The following is an 18994-nucleotide window of genomic DNA, read 5'->3' as shown; positions in this document are numbered from 1 at the left end:
TGCAAGAGACTTAATTAATTGATCAGTCGATATCTGGGTATATATGGGTTCCCGAAGGGTTGTGTTGAGTTATTTCTTCTCCCTCTATATCTAGTCCCTTCAGACCTATAGAACCAACATGGGCAAGGGTCGGCCAAGAGCCCTGAAAATGGAACTAATATGGGACCATCGTTGGAACCGCCGAACCTTAAAACCTGCCAACGCTCGCTAAACAGTAATAGGGTTTCCTCAGCCCCAGGGACTAGGGGGTTATCTACAGGGTCTTGAGGTTCTGTAACGAATCAAACATTCTGACAACGGAGACACCTGGACCCGTGCTGCAGGGCAATCCAAACTTGTATCGCGGCCCAATATCAGATCATGCATGTTGTGAATCCTGACAAACTCTTCAGTGGATCACGCCGTTATGTTATCATCACTAGACGTATTCCAGAAACAACATAATAACAGCAAGCATGGTTGGAGTCTTGACTTCATTCAGCAGGAGCTCAAGACAAAGGCTACCTTGACGAATCGCCGTCAATTAAACCATGCAGGTCCAGAACGCCATCAAGGTCACCTAGGTAATTACCTCTTCATCAAGCCCCCTAGACGCAGAAGTCCTTTCATGGCTAGACTCATCCGAGCAAGCCGTCTCAAGTCAGTGACAGTTCCCCCACACGAACTACTGCGTTTGGTTTACTTAAACATGGGTTGACCTGTCACTGCCGAGATATCTAGTCTGATCTTATCTTGCTGATCCTCCCCTCTCTCGCGCTTTTCTTTTCCCCCTCCTCATACATTTTCCCTTAAGCCATGGCCACAGTGGAACCGCCGAACCCGCTGCCTCCAGACGAAAACGTGGGACCAGCCTTGCTGGGCGTGTCTGGTACGTGCCTTGCACTCGTGATCATCACCACTAGTGTTCGGCTATGGGTCAGATCAGCCCTGCGATCGCTAGGTCCCGATGACTACACCATTACAGTTGTCACGATTCTCGGTATAATACGGTTCGGAGTGCAAGTCGCCCAAGTAGCCATTGGCAATGGACGACACAGATGGTACATCGACGCCGAAGACTATATGCGCAACAACATGCTCGGATGGTTCGCCCAGATCCTCCTCTTCGCCAGCATATGTCTCCTAAAAATATCGATTCTGCTACTTTTATTACGCATCAAAGATTCGCAGAGGGTCAAATATGCGGCTTGGGGGATAATGGCGGGTCTGTTCATCACCAACTTTGGCTGTATATTTATCCTGCTCGCTGAATGCAGGCCTATCAGCGCGTACTGGACTGGTGTGGGCAATTGTTGGGATGCACGCGTTCGTATTTACTACATCTATGCCACCATTGGTTCGTACCTTCAAGGCCAATGAGGGAACCTAGGACTAACCAAACGCTCAGGCTATTCAATCATCACAGACCTGCTATGTTCCTTATTGCCGGTCTACGTCATCTGGAGTGTCAAGCTGCCGATGAAGACAAAGATTTCTGTCTGGGCTCTGATGAGTTTAGGACTTGTGTAAGTCAATCCCATCCATAACAGTTCCTTTGATGCAGCAACTAATGTGGATTCAAGTGCAACTGGCTTCGGCATCGGCCGAGCATCTTCACTCGGTGTGGTTACATCAGATCTAAGTTGTAAGTTCATACTCCACCTTTCACCTTGATGAAACCAATATTCTGATATAAAGTTTTAGGGGTTTACGCTATCACGGCAATATGGTCCAACCTCGAACTCTATCTCGGCATTGTCGGTGCCAACCTTGCACTCGGCAGATCCATGTATGGGTATTTCTTCAAAGAACGCGACCATTCCAAGGTCGGCTCATCATATGGCTACGGCAATGGGCCCAGGTCAACTTCTACATCCGGGAACCTGAGAATACCTAATTCAGGTGCATTCCGATCAGGGCAGACACGTTTACCATCGCACGGTCGAGATAGTGAGATCTCGTTGGTGGACCAAACAAAGAAACAAGAACCGTCTACGTGGTATGCCGATGGCAACACTGACGATGACAATCCGCCAGGAGTCACGGAGCACGATATAGGAATCGGACGTTAGAGTCTGTTTGACTAAAAAAAAGATGTATTGTAGCTATTTCATATGTGTTATGAGTTGATGTTAAAAAAGGATGTGCATAGATACCATTGGTGGAGAAAAGAGTAGGTATAGTAGATAGAGACAGTGCCTACCTCTTAGAGAATTTCGAACGAGATAATCCGATACTGGACAAAGCTTCAGAGTAGTTCATCAAAACCATGCCTTCCTTGTAGAGTTAAGAGAAAAACACAAGTAAAACCTTCTTGTATCATCTCGCCTATACCCCGAACTAAAAGAGTAACACAGTTTAGTAGCCAGTGGCTATATAGATTAATGTTCTTACTTCAAGAACATACGGACAGGAGGTTATAAGGTGAATACATGCCAACGAATTCTCATTTGAGAGTAGGCGTATAGTCTGTCGTGATTGATTATCCCCAGCTTTGTGATCATATGACCTAGCTAGATAGATGCCATGTGAGTATGTAAGCTTTCTCGCGTATCGAATGTTTCTACATCTCGTGTCAGGTTAGTAACGGAATCTCGTGGCTGAGGTGTTGATCGAGTGACTGCCCAAGCATGCAAACTCTTTCTGGTGGCCACAAAACGAGAGCACAAGTGATGAGGATGGCTCTGACTTGGGATGAGATTGGGAGTAGTGATAGTGACACTTGCTTATTGAACGAGGAGCGTCAGGCGTGGTCCGGTTCTCCCTCTCCCAAGTGAGGGTTCTGGCAGCTTTGACGCATGACTTAGGTCTCGGAAGATTCAGTATGATGTATCCTTGTTTGAGGGAGAATAATAAGTCAAAGTGGCACTTTTAAAACTGTGTAACAAAATGGCGAGATGCCACTTATATTTGGCAATGAGGGGCTCTGAGGTCTTTTTAAGACTGAACCGTACAGGATTAAAGATAAGGCCTACCGTCTTGGCACAGCATTAGCAGGGTGGTTCTGATGTTAGGTGCCAGTAGGAGTAGCTAGATATACTTACAGCCAATAAGCTGCTAATCGTGAATGCTTTTGCTGATCTATTGGCTACTACAACCCACACATATCCTGTTTTGGTAATCTTGCTCAGTTCAAGTTGCATTTTGACAACATGCCATCCGACGTCCCGGGAGCCGAAGCATAAGAACATGATGACCACATCGCTTAGATAGGCCATCAAAGACCCATTTAAGATTCTCAAATGCCAGTTTATGATCCAAAATGTATTTCGGATCTCAGGATAATCGTCCCGTGGATCGTGGTTCGAGTGCTAGTTCATCCAACTCCGGGCTTCCCAAATAGGAACTACATGGAGGCTCTCCTCCGAGAAGGGCTTTCCCGATGTTACGACACTTCTCTGCCCGCTTTTGGATTCTTTTTGGCCACATGACTTCATCGGATAGTGTTTCCGGTGACCATTATGGCTAGTACCGTTGGAGAAACGGCTGAATTGAACGTTTTGTGGAGAGTGAGGAGACACTGAAAGCAGATGCTCCGTGAATTTCCACATTCTGTACCTCGTAGCCGTTCAGTCGTGGAGACTTTCGGAACCTGCTGACTCTGATCCGCAAATATAGCACGAAGGCAAGCCTTGCCTAAGCGGAATAAACTTGCTCGTCCCTGAGGAGACGTCAATTGCTTGCAACTTTGCTGTAGGGTTCAAGATCCCGTCTTTCCGACACTTGCCTCTCCAAGGATGAGGCTCTACTTCTTTTCAAGATGTATATAATGTCTTTACTTCAACCTCAAACTATTCTTTCCTTTATCTTCATCCACAGTCAACAGTAAATAGTCCAGCATCTCCAGACACTCTTCGACTTCGGCAACAATGACGGCCTACAAGCTTTTCCTGGCTGCTGCCTTTGCAGCCACTGCTCTCGCAGCTCCTGTTGAAGAGCGTCAGTCTTGCAGCAACGGAGTCTGGTGAGTGTTTGCAGCCATCTTTTTAAATAATTAATTACTCACATACCCATAGGTCTCAATGTGGTGGTCAGAACTGGAGCGGTACTCCTTGCTGCACCAGTGGAAACAAGTGTGTCAAGGTCAACGACTTCTACTCCCAGTGCCAGCCTGGATCCGCAGACCCTTCTCCCACGAGCACCATTGTCAGTGCCACAACCACCAAGGCTACTACCACTGGTAGTGGAGGCTCTGTCACCTCGCCTCCTCCTGTTGCCACCAACAACCCCTTCTCTGGCGTTGATCTGTGGGCCAACAACTACTACCGCTCCGAGGTCAGCACTCTTGCTATCCCCAAGCTGAGCGGTGCCATGGCCACCGCTGCTGCCAAGGTCGCCGATGTTCCTTCTTTCCAGTGGATGTGAGTTACGAGTCCCTTTGGAGATATATATCTCTTTACTAACCACGATAGGGACACTTATGACCACATCTCCTTCATGGAGGAGTCTCTTGCCGATATCCGCAAGGCCAACAAGGCTGGTGGCAACTACGCTGGTCAGTTCGTCGTCTACGATCTTCCCGACCGTGACTGTGCTGCTGCTGCCTCCAACGGAGAGTACTCCCTTGACAAGGATGGCAAGAACAAGTACAAGGCCTACATTGCCAAGATCAAGGGTATCCTCCAGGACTACTCTGACACCCGCATCATTCTCGTTATCGGTTAGTCTACCTGATTGACTCCGACTTAGTTCCTACTAACAGCCATTTAGAGCCTGATTCTCTTGCTAACATGGTCACCAACATGAACGTCCCCAAGTGCGCCAACGCTGCTAGCGCTTACAAGGAGCTCACCATTCACGCCCTCAAGGAGCTCAACCTTCCCAACGTCTCCATGTACATCGACGCCGGTCACGGTGGCTGGCTGGGATGGCCCGCCAACCTTCCTCCTGCCGCCCAGCTCTACGGTCAGCTCTACAAGGATGCCGGCAAGCCATCTCGCCTCCGAGGTCTCGTCACCAACGTCTCCAACTACAACGCCTGGAAGCTATCCTCCAAGCCCGACTACACTGAGAGCAACCCCAACTACGACGAGCAGAAGTACATCCACGCTCTGTCTCCTCTTCTGGAGCAGGAGGGCTGGCCCGGTGCCAAGTTCATCGTCGACCAGGGCCGATCTGGTAAGCAGCCCACTGGCCAGAAGGCTTGGGGTGACTGGTGCAACGCTCCCGGAACTGGATTCGGTCTCCGACCCTCTGCCAACACTGGCGATGCCCTCGTCGACGCTTTCGTCTGGGTCAAGCCTGGTGGTGAGTCTGATGGTACCTCTGATACCTCTGCTGCTCGCTACGACTACCACTGCGGTATTGACGGCGCTGTCAAGTAAGTTTTATAATACAAATCCTCAAGTTAACCCTCATACTAACCCCGATAACTAGGCCCGCTCCTGAGGCTGGAACCTGGTTCCAGGCTTACTTTGAGCAGCTTCTCAAGAACGCCAACCCCTCTTTCCTGTAAACGAACTACAGGATCCATGGTGAGCAAGCCAAGAACAACACTCGCCAAAGGATGGGGGAAATGTGACATGATCACCAGTCATTTCTGGACCTTCAATATTCTTTCCGTATATATTTAGTTGCACATACAAAATTGACTGATGCTTTCGAATAAACTACCTGTTTCCTTATGACTAATGATCATAATTTGTGTACATTATGCATATACTCTTGTCACGAAGCATGATTCTTATAGTCAGGAGCAAAACTCTTGTAAAAACGAGGCTATGATTAACATGTTTTTTTTTTCGACGAGAAGTATGTGTCGAGCGGGCCATATGAGAAACGGCGAAGGTCCTCAGTCGGAATACGTATTCAGGACAATTACAAAATCATAAGATGTGCCCTAGAACTTCAGTATCCTCGGAAATCCAACCCTAGACTCGGTGACAATTTCTCCCATAAGTAAAATACTGTCGCAAACATTTTATATAAACTACAATAAATATGTACAGATACCCTCAACAATCTCAATCAACGACACCCTCGGGCAGAAGCGAAATGTAATCCAACGCAGCCTTCTCGGCACCGTCAGCCTTTCCAATGATGGTCAACTCATCGCCAGGCTTAATCTTGACTCCCTCAAAGGTCATTCGAGTAGCAGAGTGGCCATCAAGAAAGTCGCTGGGCCAGTGTCCAAGCTTCTCCTCGTTATCTCCAATCCACTTGCCAACCAGTCGCTTGTTGAGGTAAACAGCCCAGGTAGCCTTGCCTCTAGCAACATCGTAGTAGTTTACTGCAAGATTATAGGTTCCCTTCTTGAACTTGAGCTTGGTTGTCGCTGTTCCAGTTCCGTTTGTATAAACGGCGACGTACTTTGATGCAGTTTCTGTCGGTGTCACGTTGACGGGGTGGTAGTTATCGAGGTCCATCTTCTCGGCCTCAATTCTGTAGGGGTGATTGCGGACTCGGTCTTGAGTGTCTGCAATACCAGAGAGGTTGCGGTAGAACTCGCTAATGGCATCTCTCCAGACAATGGAGTGACCGGCCTGGTAGTTTAGCCTGAAGAGCTCGTGCTTGAACCGGTCCTCGTCAACCTTTCCTTGGAGTGACTTCCATAGCTTGGGGAAAGTCTGTGCTGTGTTTGCACCCTTGTAGTGGGCATCGTAGAAGTGTTGGATAACAGTCTTGCCAGAGTGGAGCTTAAAGTCATAAGGGACATGGTGGAACCATAGCATCAGATCATCGGGAGTGGTATCAGGGTTCTCGAATCGCTCGGCCACCTCAGCGGGATATTGACCAGCATTACCAGTTCCGTTCTTCACGGTACGGTCCATTCCAATGTGATCGCGAGTCGCTCTGGTCCATTGACCCCAGCCGTTGTTGTCTTGAGAAGCAGGGTTGGGACCGTAATGGGCATAGAGGATATCGGTCAGAGTCTGGATACCCAGGTTGCCAGAGTAGTTCTCGTACGCAGGCCAAGATTCCATGGACATCTCAGTGATAGCGTTCCGCACCTTGTTGTCCAAGCCAAAGGTCAAGCGAGTCCAATCTTCGAGAACCGCCTGAGGATCGGCTTGAGGGTTCCAAGCCAGGCGACCAAATGCATAAAGGTTAGACATAGACAGATGACTTCCGAGCCAAGTCTTGTCAAGTCCTACGTTGGTGACACCGGCGTAGCCTCCCAGCTTGCGCTTGAAGACCTTTCCGGAAACAATGTCGCGGACGTTGGACTTCTTGCCATCGATACGCATATCAAAGTCTAGGATTGTTCGCCACAGTGGAGGTAGATACACGAGATGGCATTGTTGGCCCAGATACTCCTGGCTGATCTGTAGCTCAATCGCGCTGTTTGTGTTGCGAAGATGAGAGAACAGTGGGCTGACCGGTTCTCGAACTTGGAAGTCAATGGGACCGTACTTGATTTGCACAACGACGTTGTCGTCAAACTTTCCGTCAAGCTCGCTGAAGAACTCTACAGCGGCATTCGCACGGTCGGCTTTCCAGTCAGTCCAGTCGAGCTTGTCATAAACGAAAGCTCGGAACATGACAATTCCTCCGTGAGGCTCGAGGGCTTTGGCAAACATGTTGGCACCATCCGCCAGTGTGCCTTGTCAGTAGTTAGCAATTGTCGCTTATGCTGTATTTCATATCGTGGAATCAGGAAATTATAGAGAAAGAACTCACGGTTGTAGGTGAGAGGGCCGGGCTGACCCTCCGAGTTGGCCTTGACCAAATAACCAGCCATATCTGGGATGCGCTCATAGAGTCCATCCGTCAAATCATGCCACCACTTGATCACCTTTTTGTCGAGAGGATCAAAAGTATCCAGGTCTCCAGTCACGCTGGGTGAGGCAAAGTTGAGTGAAAGACCAACTTGAACACCCCAGGGTCGAAGAAGATCGGCAATCTCAACGAGACCGTCACGGTTTTCCTTGTTGAAGAGACGCACATCAGCGTTGACATTGTTGATCACTACAGCGTTGATTCCAATTGAAGCGAGAAGACGACCGAAGAGAGGTACGCGCGAGAGATCCTTTCGAACGTTCTTGATGCCGTCAAAGAAGATGGAGGCACCGCCGTAACCTCTCTCGATAGAACCATGGGTTGAGCTTGCATTGAGGTTATCCCACTGGTTAGCCCAGCGGATTGGCGCACTGGGGTTTGAGGCTTTCTCCACATGCTTGAAGTTGCCCTGGCCGAGCATTGACAGGTACTCGAAAGCACCGTAAAGGGCGCCGCGCTCATTCTGACCGATAATCTTGACAGAGTTGTCGGAAGTGCTGAGCCAGTATCCATCCTCTTCCAGTTTGGGATGCTTTTGCTTATCGTGGCATGCCTTCTCAAGGTTATCCACAGTAGTGACGACAATAGTCTTGGCGAAATCGCAAGTCTGTTTGCTGTCGGCGGTCTTCAAGTCGATATTGAGAATACCGCTGAAGCCCTTCTGAAGCTCAGACGCGGCACTTCGTAGTGGGCTATTCTTTGAGCCGCCAATGACGCGAATGTTGCGAGGCAGGGATTTAGCATGGCTTGAAACTTGGTGTGCTGGCAGGGGAGCGTATCGGAGCCAGCCGTCCAAGCCATCTTCTGCCAACACGCAGGTGGAGAAGGCAAGGAGTAGAGTTGAAACCCTCATGGCGGAGTATCACTGTGACTGTGGCTGTATCGGCACAGGTAGTTAGTTCCCTTGTTCGAAATGGTGCGTAATGACACCGTCTTATATCATGGCTTATTTCACGATACTAATTGTCTATTAGGTATGCGGAGGAGGAGATAATTCCCATTCAGGCTGATTGAATTAGCCTCAGTGAGAGCGGCTTTGGGGAAGATCGACAATGGACCATTACTCCATCAATCGGCGTTGAGATACTGACTTGGGGTACCTGGCCCGGGCTCTGTCTTGGTCCGATCTTGGTCTAAACCACTTGTCAGGTCAGACGATCACCCCAGACAAAAACGACATTTCATCGGCAATCTCTCCGAAGTTACTTGCTTTTCCTGGATGTCGGTGCTGATCTTGAACCTTGGACATTCAAGTCGTTCATCTGGAGTTTTTAGACTAACATGTTTAGGCAAAATAACAACCCACCCACAAACAAAGATCAGCGATCTTATGCAAGGGCAGAGAGATGAAGAGGGGCAGACACCAGCCAGAACAGAATTGCTGGCTTAAGTTAATGCAGAACAGGAATTGTGTAAATCTTTGGGGCATAGAAACATGCGAAGAATGTCCACATGAATTTGCTGATCCTTTTCTCTGACATCGTTTGACTGGACAGCAAATCCCCGGCTTCATCGGCCTATGAGAGACAACGCATCAGTATCACGCTCAAGCGAGTTTTGGCGAGTGCAACACGGACAGCGCACAAGATTAGAGAGACAGAGGGAAAAGAGACAGAGGCAAAGCACATGATAAAAGTACAGAAAAAGATTGTAATTGAACAGCGCAAAGTCTGCTCTTGCGGTGAAACGATTGAGTCATAGGATACAGCTGCTGAGTTGTCCATGGTTTGCCCCTGAAAGCTCTGTTAAGACATGTTCGTGGCCCTTTGACTCATGCACAACAGCCATACAGACAGACACATGGCCTGATCCACTGTAGTCGCTAAGTTACAGCGGGTTTCTCATTAATTTTCAGCATGTACACGACATGCTCTTCTTTTCCACATGCGAATTGCGGCTATCAGTCTATAGCGTGATTCGCCTGGAACCCCATGCCCATGCCCATGCCCAAGCCCAAGCCAGCAGCACATCAAAATGACTAACTCAACTCTGGGTCCTTGTCTCCAATCGAGGCCTTCCAAGTCATCCCACTCCACTCTTGGGCGCGACAGCGAACATGGTTACAAGGTCTAGCTAGAGTCAGACTTCTCTTCAATGACAAGCCTTTTGAACCACAAAAACCACAAAATAAAAATGACCCGGATCGCCGTTGATCGAATCCATACTCAAGAGCACATTCAGATCCCAGCAGTTGTAAGAAAAATGTCACCCCATAAAGCCCGGATGCACAGAGCGACAGGTGCATTGCCTTAGCTCTGTGGCATCTGCATGCATGGCCAAGTGCATTTAGCTTCGGGTAGCATGTCTTCATGTCCATTATCCACTTCTTAGGCATGCACAAGGCTTGTTCGGTCATCTGGACCCTCTATTCATGGTATGTTGGCCGCGTCAGGTTTGGACTTGCTGGCTTTTCAGGCTGCAGGCCACTATTTTGGTCAAAAAGACCCGGTGTACGCGTTGTATTCTCCACTATCCCAGTGACTGTACCTGGTCCAGATCTGACCTCTCTCTTATTGGCACCCTTGCTTGGAGCCTCTCCATGTATAAACCACCATTTCGACAAGACTCAGTCCACGCCAACATGGTCATGTGTAATTCAAGAGACAACTGGCTATAAAAGCGGGCGACTGCTGTCCCACAGACCGCTTCTTAGTTGAAACATCATCATTGCCCTTTGCCACTATAACGCACTAGCCAATTCATCTTCTCCATCTCTACCACTCCAATATATGCTCACCATCTAATGATCATTCACAATGGTACGAACCAGCGATCATATTCACTTCCCTCGCCATGTTGAGCGTATCCGTCGACCAAATGGCCCCAGCGGATACAGCGACTCATTAGGAAGGGCTGTCTTGATAGACATCGTCAACTATTTCGCAGATGTCGTTGACACCATCGATGACATCAAACTGCCCAAGCAACACAAGGACCGAACAAGACTCAAGAACGACAAAAAGAAGATGTCCGAGACAATCGTGAGGGGTGCAAATACCTTTTCGGCTCTCTTCAATTCTGCCAAAGGCCAAGCCAAGTACACAGATATCGCTCGTAAGTTTTCGCCCATCATGCCAAACTCAAGTCGCCGTGCTAACACGATACGTAGCCAAAAATTTACCAGTATATCGGGACGAGATCAACAGCCAACTACTATACCCACTATCGAAAGCCAAGTCAAGCCTCGGTCGGTCGTTCTCATTCGTCCCATATCAACAAAGACTCATGGTCATCCTACAACATATTGAGGCCGAGATATGCTGGTGGCTCAAGATCCCTCGCCCTGGAATCGCCTATGACAAAGGGCTGGTTAATACTACCAAGGCCTCAGGCAAAGCCTCGACAGTACATAGCCACGGCAAAAGCCCAAAGCAAACATATGAAAAGGCTTCAACAACACACACCAATACCACCAGCAAGTCCCACAGCCAGCGTCCAACACAAAGCGGCAAGACACATGATCAGCGATCACAAAGCGGCAAGACTCACGATCAACGATCATCAAGACCTACCCAATCCAAGGTAGGGCAACAAAAACAGAGGAGAAGCTCTTCCCCGGCGGAAAAGTCAGGTGGTTGCGCGGTCATGTAGCTGGCTACAGATGATCACAGGATAGCATAAGACGACTGCACAAAGCACATCAGAAAAAAAGGTCAAATATTATACATAATTAAATAACGAGAACATGGGCGGGAACATTGATTTAGCATATAAACAGATGCGGAGTTGGACATAAAAACGCATCACAAGAGCATTGGGTTCATGGACAGCGGTTTCTTTTAGGGGCTAAATTGCTCAGGTATCCACGGGTAGCACCTTTGCTGGAAGCATACAACATCAGGTACTAAACAACTAAACAATACTGAATCATCATACTAAGCTTCATCGCCTCGTCTCCGTTTGTGAACGCGGCGGATGCCATCGGCAAGTTCAAGAATCATCAGCCTTGCAGCTGTAGGCGATACCTCCCAACTCTTTTTCGGTGCCGTACAGGTTAGGTCCACTCTTGGCTCTCCGCAGTCTCTCTTCCAAACACTGCCTGAATGTCCCGGAAGGAAGCGTCTCGGAGTCATGTTGTTCAATCACTGCCCAATCCAGTTTTTTCATCTCCTCCAAACTGCCATACCTAGCTTCAATGCTCTTCAGCGTTTGCTTCTTCGCGTCATCCGTGTTCCTTGGGTCATCCAGAGCCTCCTGATAAGCATCCAGAATCACCTTTGTATTCTTAGGAGTAATAAGAAGAGTGCTGAGGACGTCCAACGATCCAATCTCGACTGCTCGTCCGGAGCTCGGCCATTCAGGCTTTGAAATGTCGTTTATCCTAAGCTCAATAATGCCTGAGATACTGTTGTGGAGCTCGACATACGGTACTTCGAAGCTCTCCCTGGCCCAGCTGACGTCGTCAACTCCATACAGGGGATTATCAAGATGATACCCGTTCCAAGTCCCACCAAAGCCATTGCTGATCTTGAGAAAGTCCTTGTAGTCGTCTGGCAACGTGATACTGAGCTTTTTCTCAAGCGATGAGACCTGCTCATCTGTGGCTGGTGGTAACACAAAGAGTGTTTCTGGTACTGATTCTTCCATTGCGTCCCAATGGCTTGTGCCATTAGCTTTCGTGTAACGCTCCAGTTCCAAGAGAACTTCTTTCATTGGCTTTGATTCTATATCGTGCTTTTTGCGGCCTTTAGTAAAGCGCTCAGAAAATGTTGCGATGACTTCTTTGCCAGCAGCTTCGAGTTTCGCCTTGTCGACAGGAACCTTTTGGGCCAATTCTCCAGCGGAAAGAATTTCGCAAAGCTCATGACGGGCCACGAGCGATTTGATTATCCGCTTTCTGTGCAGATTCTTTGAAATAAGTTCAAGGGCTTCTTGAACTCTAGAATCGCTCTTAATCTCCTGCAAATCTTCGATGTGCTTTGACGCCAGCCTCATGGCGGTACAAAGAGCATCAACGACGACAGAGCTCCCCCCATCCCTAGCCTGTTTCATCTGCTCCTGTAGCTTCTTTTCGTCGTCTTTCTGTCTCCCATTTTCTTCATCGTCTAACGAATGTTTAGCAGCAGTCTTGCTGGCCGTCTTCGTAGTTCTATCCTCCTCTGGAATCTCAGCAGGCCATAGGCCGGCCGCTGCGAAGAAGGGTTCGAAGATTTTAAGCTGCTGGCGTTGCCAATCCAAAGTAGTATCTCGAAGTAGAAGCGAGACCAATGTTCTGGTGGTTTCAATTTCTCCCAACACAGCGAACTCGCTAGCCACGCTCACCAACTTGTTGTAAACCTCACTGAGCGAGGGGTTGGTCAGGAGCGCATCACGATCAAACTGGCGGGACTGAGACATATTAACTCGACTGAATGTATAACAAGATACTCTTTACTAGTAATTGTGATTGTATCAGGTAGTTGAACAGCCATGTTGAAGTTTTGATTCACAGTGAGACAACTCGTTGATGCTTATTTTCTGACGTCATTCGGTAACGTCAGATCATCGATTGTCTACCTGTTGAAGGATGGCAACAGGCGTCCAATCCGGGTTAGTGTGTTTTGTTAATCCCCGTGCTTCAATGGACTTCCTGGAACGAAACAAAATGATTATTGAGGGCCCAAGAAACAAATGGCACAAGGAACCAGTCACTGATGAGATTAGCGAGTACAAGGAGCTCATACTTGAAGACGATTTTACTGGTAGCAGATACGAGAGATGATCAGAGTTAAACAGCTCATGTATTGCTGTAAGACAAGACATCACAGTTTGCAGTAAGAAACGATTTTTTTTTGTCCTCAGATTGCTTCAGATAAATTAAGCAAAGCTAAAATGACTACGAGCACAGTTCCAGACCATCCCCTTCCTCATCTAGCAGATAAACTTGATGCGATCAACAGGACTCTTTTATACATGAAAGTTGACCAGAAATCTGCAACCTCTTCCCTCCACTTCTTGGTCCTCCGTTCAACACATCGACAATACCAAACAATATTTGAATCGAATCTTTAAAGCACGCGCTTAAGCGGAGCAAGGAGAGCCAGCGCTCTGGGCACCAGGGAAGCCACCCTGGTTACCCTGCTGCTGACCGGGGAATCCACCCTGGTTGCCCTGAGGAGGAGCCTGCTGCTGCTCACCACCCTGCTGCTGACCGTTACCGGCCTCAGGAGCGGCGGCACCGTTGCCAGCGTCGGGGGTGGTGGCGGGAGCGTCGTTACCGGCAGCGGGAGTGGAAGCGGGGGCATCGTTGCCGCCAGTAGCACCACCGGCAGAGGTAGCACCACCCCAGACCTTGGGGCCGGGCATGGGGAAGGCCTTAGCACCGTTGTAGATGGAGAAGTTGGCGTACTCGTCGGTGGCCTTGTAGGCACCGGGGAACTTGACCATCTCGGCGTCGACCTTGCCGGAGCCACCACCGGTGACGGAAACCTGCATGCAGGAGACGTAGTGCTCGGGCTGGTTGACGTGGGATCGGTGGACACCGATGTGCTCAACACGGAGGAGGTACTGGCCATCGGGGGTACCCTCGGGGATCTTGACATCGGCGGAGGGAGAGTCGTAGTTGCACCAGGCGTCCTTGGTGAAGTCACCGCCGGCGTTGCAGACACCCTCCTCCATGATCTTGAACCAATCACCGTCACCCTTGTAGGACTTGACATCGCTACCGGCGGCGGACATGTAGGCCAGAGTAGGTCCGGGGTGACCCATCTTGGCACCAACACCGAGCTTGAAGGTGATCACATCACCAGCCTTGACATCGGCAACCTCAGTAGAAGCACCCTTGGTGGCGGCACCCTGGTTGCAGACGATGTCCTCGCCATCAGCGAAGGAGTTGTCGCGGATATCGGCAGAAGGGTTGGAAGAGAACTTGATGGGGTTGTACTTGGTAGGACGGGTGAAGTCTCGGATGTACTGGAAAGGAGCAGAGTCCTTGCCGTTGACGGTGGCGACGTCGAAGAAGTAGTGGGCAGAGGCGACCTGGGTAAGGGCAGCGAGGGCGATAGTAGAGAACTTCATTTTGAAAGATTCGAAAAGTTGAGGATGGTAAAAAAGTTGCTTGGTTTGCTGGAGACTGGCTCGGTGATTGTAGTGAACGAAAGAAACGAGAGACTAGCTCTTCGAAAGAAAGACTGAAGTGAATGAAAGAAGATGAAGATCTGTTGATGGAGTGAAAGGAAAAGTCGAGAAGGACACGGCAAACGAGATGCCTTTATAGATTTTGGATCTTGAATTGTCTTGTCATTCTTTGATGCTTTGGGCAGGGCCGGGTAGGGTAGAGTAGGTAGAGCAGGGATGCTCTTTGCGCTGAACGCTAGAACCAGAATTCATCCGCCCATAGAAGATTTCCGTGCACTGTTTCGCCCCAATTTACCCAATGGAAGATACCCAAAAGAAAACATTTGATCCCCGTCTTTGCAAGATCCCTGGAATCTGGCCCTTGACCGTACCAATCTGGCCAACATCCTTGTTCTATGCCTCTCGCAAAGGTGCTGTTACAGAGTACGGCGACCTGTTAGGGGCTGTTTCAGTGGGCGTCGAATATCGCACCAATCAATAACGTTGTTTAATCTAACTAAGGTTGGGCATGGCAGGGTTTCTTAGTTTCGCCTATGGCCCCTATCAAACAAGTTTAAAAACAAACATAATTCTTAACTCAATCGTTACTTCTCTATTCAAAACGTTAACGTTAGTTGTATGTAGTTGGAAAAAGAAATGTTAGACTTCCCTAATGAGCCAAATGGCCCTTCGTTGCTATGCTAGACTCGAGGCTGTCGAGTACCCTCCTTCAATCTTACATTAGCCAAGCCTGCGGCGCAAGGCGAGAACAAATTCAAGACGAGACCATGAAACGCTAATTTCGGTCAAGGATGGGCTGCGGCTCTTGGCGACAGGGATCTGGAAACGGCGTCGTGAATCTGAGTAGTGGAGTTTTGACCCCTAGTTGGTGATCTTAGCTCCCAACCTGACCACTACCAACATGTCAACTCTACAACCCTGTTCCGGTATTTTGTAGACAGACGGTGGACTCGGTACTTTTCCTTGTCTAGTAAGATGATATGACTACTATCGGATTTGTCAATTACCTTGTCTCGCTTGGTCAGGGCCTTCCGTAGCACCGCTTTGGCTCTTCTACTCTCGTCTGCACTATTCTTGGAGCTACTAATTTTGCCGAAATTCGCCAAGACCCCTTTATTCTTTACCCGATGAGAACGGACAACCTCAAAACATGAAACTAATCGCTGAAGTTTACAGTTAGCCGGATTCCCCACAATGGGACGAACTAAAGTGAGGATGCATGATGTCGAGACAGTCAGATAATGAATGGGCCGATACCAAAACAGTAAATTTTGCGATTACCTCAGCATTGACTGATGCCAAAGCTAGGCTCCGGACTGTGCGTTAAGCTGTGTCAAGTCACGGACAGATGGTGCTTGTCGTTGATCCAAGCGGGCGGTGACAGATTCACTATTCTTTAGTAAAACTTGCTGCATAGCCGCGAACTACCTAGACCAGTTACCGACATTCTCATGACACGTCCAGTCATTAACCGCCTTGGTTGATGACTCGATAGGCCCTTAAACGGGCCGCTTAAGTAAACACTTGACTCCTCAATTACATGTCAAATTGTTTCTGTAGGGTAACATTGCGGATAATGACATGACCTTGCTGCACACGAAGCGCTTACAGTTTCAGCAGAACCGAACAGGTAAATCTTAACGACATAAGCAAGAAAGGTATGAACTGATACATCATCAATCTGTGATTCGAGCGTTTATTCTACTTGTTTCTCAACAGTGGGCAATCCATTGAGGCATTGGATTTGTTGGCGCTTGTGCCTGCATTGGTCTTCAACGGTTCCCAGTCCCAGGATCTTGGCAGGGGCTACACATAAGCTTATCGGCTGTAGAGTTATTAGGATGCAATTCTTTCAAATTCCATGCATTAGCTTAAAGGTACGCTGGGACTTTTGACGATGGCAATAGTCAGCGATAAATTGAGGGCACACAGTATTGACAACGCCTGATCCATTTGCCAGAATACTACTGCAAACCATATTGAGCATCATAGCACACGGGATAAGTTCTTAATACAGTTTTTATTAAGGTGTATCAGAAGATCTTGCTTTCGATCGATTTGACGTCTCCATATCATACATCCTTGTAATACCAGGTCTCAGCCTTCCATCTTCTGGTTCGATTCATCCGTACCGGCATTCGATTTACGAGCTTACCGCCAGATCCTCTCACTGTTACAAGCTCAGAATGGAAGGATAAATTCGTCATGATACTTTTCTACAAGACAAAGCGGTGAAGTTTACATAACAGAAGGTGAAGGTTCAGCGTTGGAAGCTTTGATACTACACGCCAAACTCGCTACCTTGTCAGCGCAATCTCTGAGTCAAATGAGGTTTCCCTCAACAATTCTTCCTCTCTAGAAGGGCAAAAGAACCACTCTATTACTACTATGAATAGTGCTAAATCTGGGGTTGCAATCTTGACCAAGAGTCATGTATTTTCGTTGAGGATATATTGACTAGAAAGGGGTTAGGGGCAGGTCGCAACCGGGAGATGAGCCGTGAGCAAGGGACATGAACTAGCGATTGGCTCCAGGCTCCGGAGATTTAGGAGCGGGTTCCGCGCCGTCAGATTGAGCGTATGACAGTAATTCCGCCAGTGGAAGAACCCTTGCTGTATCTATAATTCCGTACGCTATTCATATCATTCGTATTAATTGATCCGTCACAGGGATAGATGTTGGCTGGCCGTGGTATTCTTTGCCACAGCTGAACAGTTCTGTTTTGAGAATTGATCCATATGGGATGAAGACTGGTAGATTGTGAAGTCATGAGGGCCAATACAGATGCGAATTGCAAACAGCTAGACTGTTATTGAAGAATAAAAATATTACTCTGTAACTGATAAAAGCATCATCGTCGCCTTTCCGGTATGGACAGCTACTCAGAGAGAGCTTTTATCATTTTTGTGTAGGGTAACGCATTGATGATGGCTAATGAATTATTACACTAACTATCTCCACATAAACGGTTAAGTGTCGGGTAAGAGGTTAACTATCAGCCTTAGCGTAGTTCTGTTAAGGACCTATGCAAGATAGCTGATCTCGCATCTAGTACAAGTTAGAGCAACAACTGAGCCACCATCTCTGCGATCAGTACCCGCAAAATGTCTGTGGAAAACCTCCACGTCATGTCCCTGTTGGATTGGAGCTAAACGGAATCGTCCTGACTCGTGTCTCTTGATAATCTTGATTGAACCGTCGTTGGCTGTGGGAAAGTGGATTTCTGTAGACAACGATCATGATCCGTGATCTTTACAAACCAATTGGAACACCTACAGATACCCAGCCACAGCACCGTCTAGAACCGTGGCAGTCATCGTCTGGTCAGTGGCGTGGAGCGGTCTACATACTGTGGCGTTTGAGCCTAGGAACTAACCGTTGTGGAAAATAACATTGATGGCGGTGTGCTAAAAAAGTGAATCGTGCATGGAAATCTGCTGATATTTTTTTTTATACTCTGATCTTGGTGATCGAGACTCTTGTCTTGACAATGTGATGCCGGATTGTCCGGTATCTGTTGGTTGTTGGCCTACCGCCCCTCCATCTGTATTGGAGTCTCAGCTGGGCGCACTAACTTGATCGGCGTGCTGGGTTGTGTTGGTGGTAGAAAAAATAACGCTGAAGGGTGTGACAGAATGCTTATAGATCTTCTTGTGTTCAGCCACAAAGCACACGCTGCTTTATGTCACCTCCTTACCCCACCTTCAAGATACTGTAGAAATATCGGCACTTGATGTAGAGGCTTAAATGAATTGCCCGTTTAAAAAGAAATGACCATCTTTGACAAGCCTTGAGGCGAACTTAAGGTTTCAAGTGTGATCGCAGCAATGATCTAGATCACTTGTTGCACCCCATTGTTCTTGATGAAAGATTGTGAGTGGACAGACAACCACGATGGTGTTTTATCTGCGGGCAAACCAACGTTTCTATCGGTGGCATCTGGAGTAGGTAGACATCAGCCAAAAGTTTAAGTTGACATATATCGACATCATTAGTATTCGCCTCTTGTTGGTTTCAAAGCTCAGCTTTCGTCGATATGTCGTTGGCTGCGCGTGAATACATCACGTATGGAAACAACTTCCAGTTTAGGGTAGCCTCAGATTCATGCGCTGTTGAGTGACCAAAGCTTCGTAAGGGCCGCCCCTGATCAGCACAAACTTTATCTCTTGTATCTTGTATCTCAGGCTATCTCCTATCACTTATCTCAATCATCGCCTACTGACTGTCGTAACCCTGGGAG

General features: G+C 48.2%; 6 protein-coding genes across 6 annotated transcripts; 3 read left to right on the top strand and 3 right to left on the bottom strand.

Moving 5' to 3' along the window:
- Positions 1-795: 795 nt before the first annotated feature.
- FGSG_03627 (uncharacterized protein) lies at positions 796-2051 on the top strand (the record flags this gene model as incomplete). The annotated part of the gene is made up of 4 exons (XM_011323771.1): positions 796-868; positions 965-1340; positions 1530-1624; positions 1684-2051. The coding sequence occupies 4 exons, from the start codon at positions 796-798 to the stop codon at positions 2049-2051; spliced, it is 912 nt and encodes a 303-aa protein (XP_011322073.1).
- A 1797-nt stretch (positions 2052-3848) lies between these two features.
- FGSG_03628 (exoglucanase-6A precursor) lies at positions 3849-5434 on the top strand (the record flags this gene model as incomplete). Its single annotated transcript, XM_011323770.1, has 5 exons — positions 3849-3943; positions 3996-4340; positions 4392-4639; positions 4690-5299; positions 5356-5434. 5 exons carry the CDS (start codon positions 3849-3851, stop codon positions 5432-5434), a joined length of 1377 nt encoding a protein of 458 aa, XP_011322072.1.
- A 508-nt stretch (positions 5435-5942) lies between these two features.
- Positions 5943-8551, bottom strand: FGSG_03629 (alpha-glucuronidase precursor; the record flags this gene model as incomplete). Its single annotated transcript, XM_011323769.1, has 2 exons — positions 5943-7522; positions 7600-8551. 2 exons carry the CDS (start codon positions 8549-8551, stop codon positions 5943-5945), a joined length of 2532 nt encoding a protein of 843 aa, XP_011322071.1.
- Positions 8552-10454: 1903 nt separating this feature from the next.
- Positions 10455-11289, top strand: FGSG_03630 (uncharacterized protein; the record flags this gene model as incomplete). Its single annotated transcript, XM_011323768.1, has 2 exons — positions 10455-10752; positions 10808-11289. The coding sequence occupies 2 exons, from the start codon at positions 10455-10457 to the stop codon at positions 11287-11289; spliced, it is 780 nt and encodes a 259-aa protein (XP_011322070.1).
- A 238-nt stretch (positions 11290-11527) lies between these two features.
- On the bottom strand, positions 11528-13109 carry FGSG_03631 (uncharacterized protein; the record flags this gene model as incomplete). Its single annotated transcript, XM_011323767.1, has 2 exons — positions 11528-12979; positions 13066-13109. The coding sequence occupies 2 exons, from the start codon at positions 13107-13109 to the stop codon at positions 11629-11631; spliced, it is 1395 nt and encodes a 464-aa protein (XP_011322069.1). The 3' UTR covers positions 11528-11628.
- Positions 13110-13462: 353 nt separating this feature from the next.
- Positions 13463-14770, bottom strand: FGSG_03632 (uncharacterized protein). The gene has a single exon (XM_011323766.1). The coding sequence runs from the start codon at positions 14692-14694 to the stop codon at positions 13699-13701; it is 996 nt and encodes a 331-aa protein (XP_011322068.1). The 5' UTR covers positions 14695-14770; the 3' UTR covers positions 13463-13698.
- Positions 14771-18994: the final 4224 nt, after the last annotated feature.

This window comes from Fusarium graminearum, chromosome 2 (assembly GCF_000240135.3).
Source record: "Fusarium graminearum PH-1 chromosome 2, whole genome shotgun sequence".
Lineage (NCBI taxonomy): Eukaryota > Fungi > Ascomycota > Sordariomycetes > Hypocreales > Nectriaceae > Fusarium > Fusarium graminearum.
This window is presented reverse-complemented; position numbering and strand designations above follow the sequence as displayed.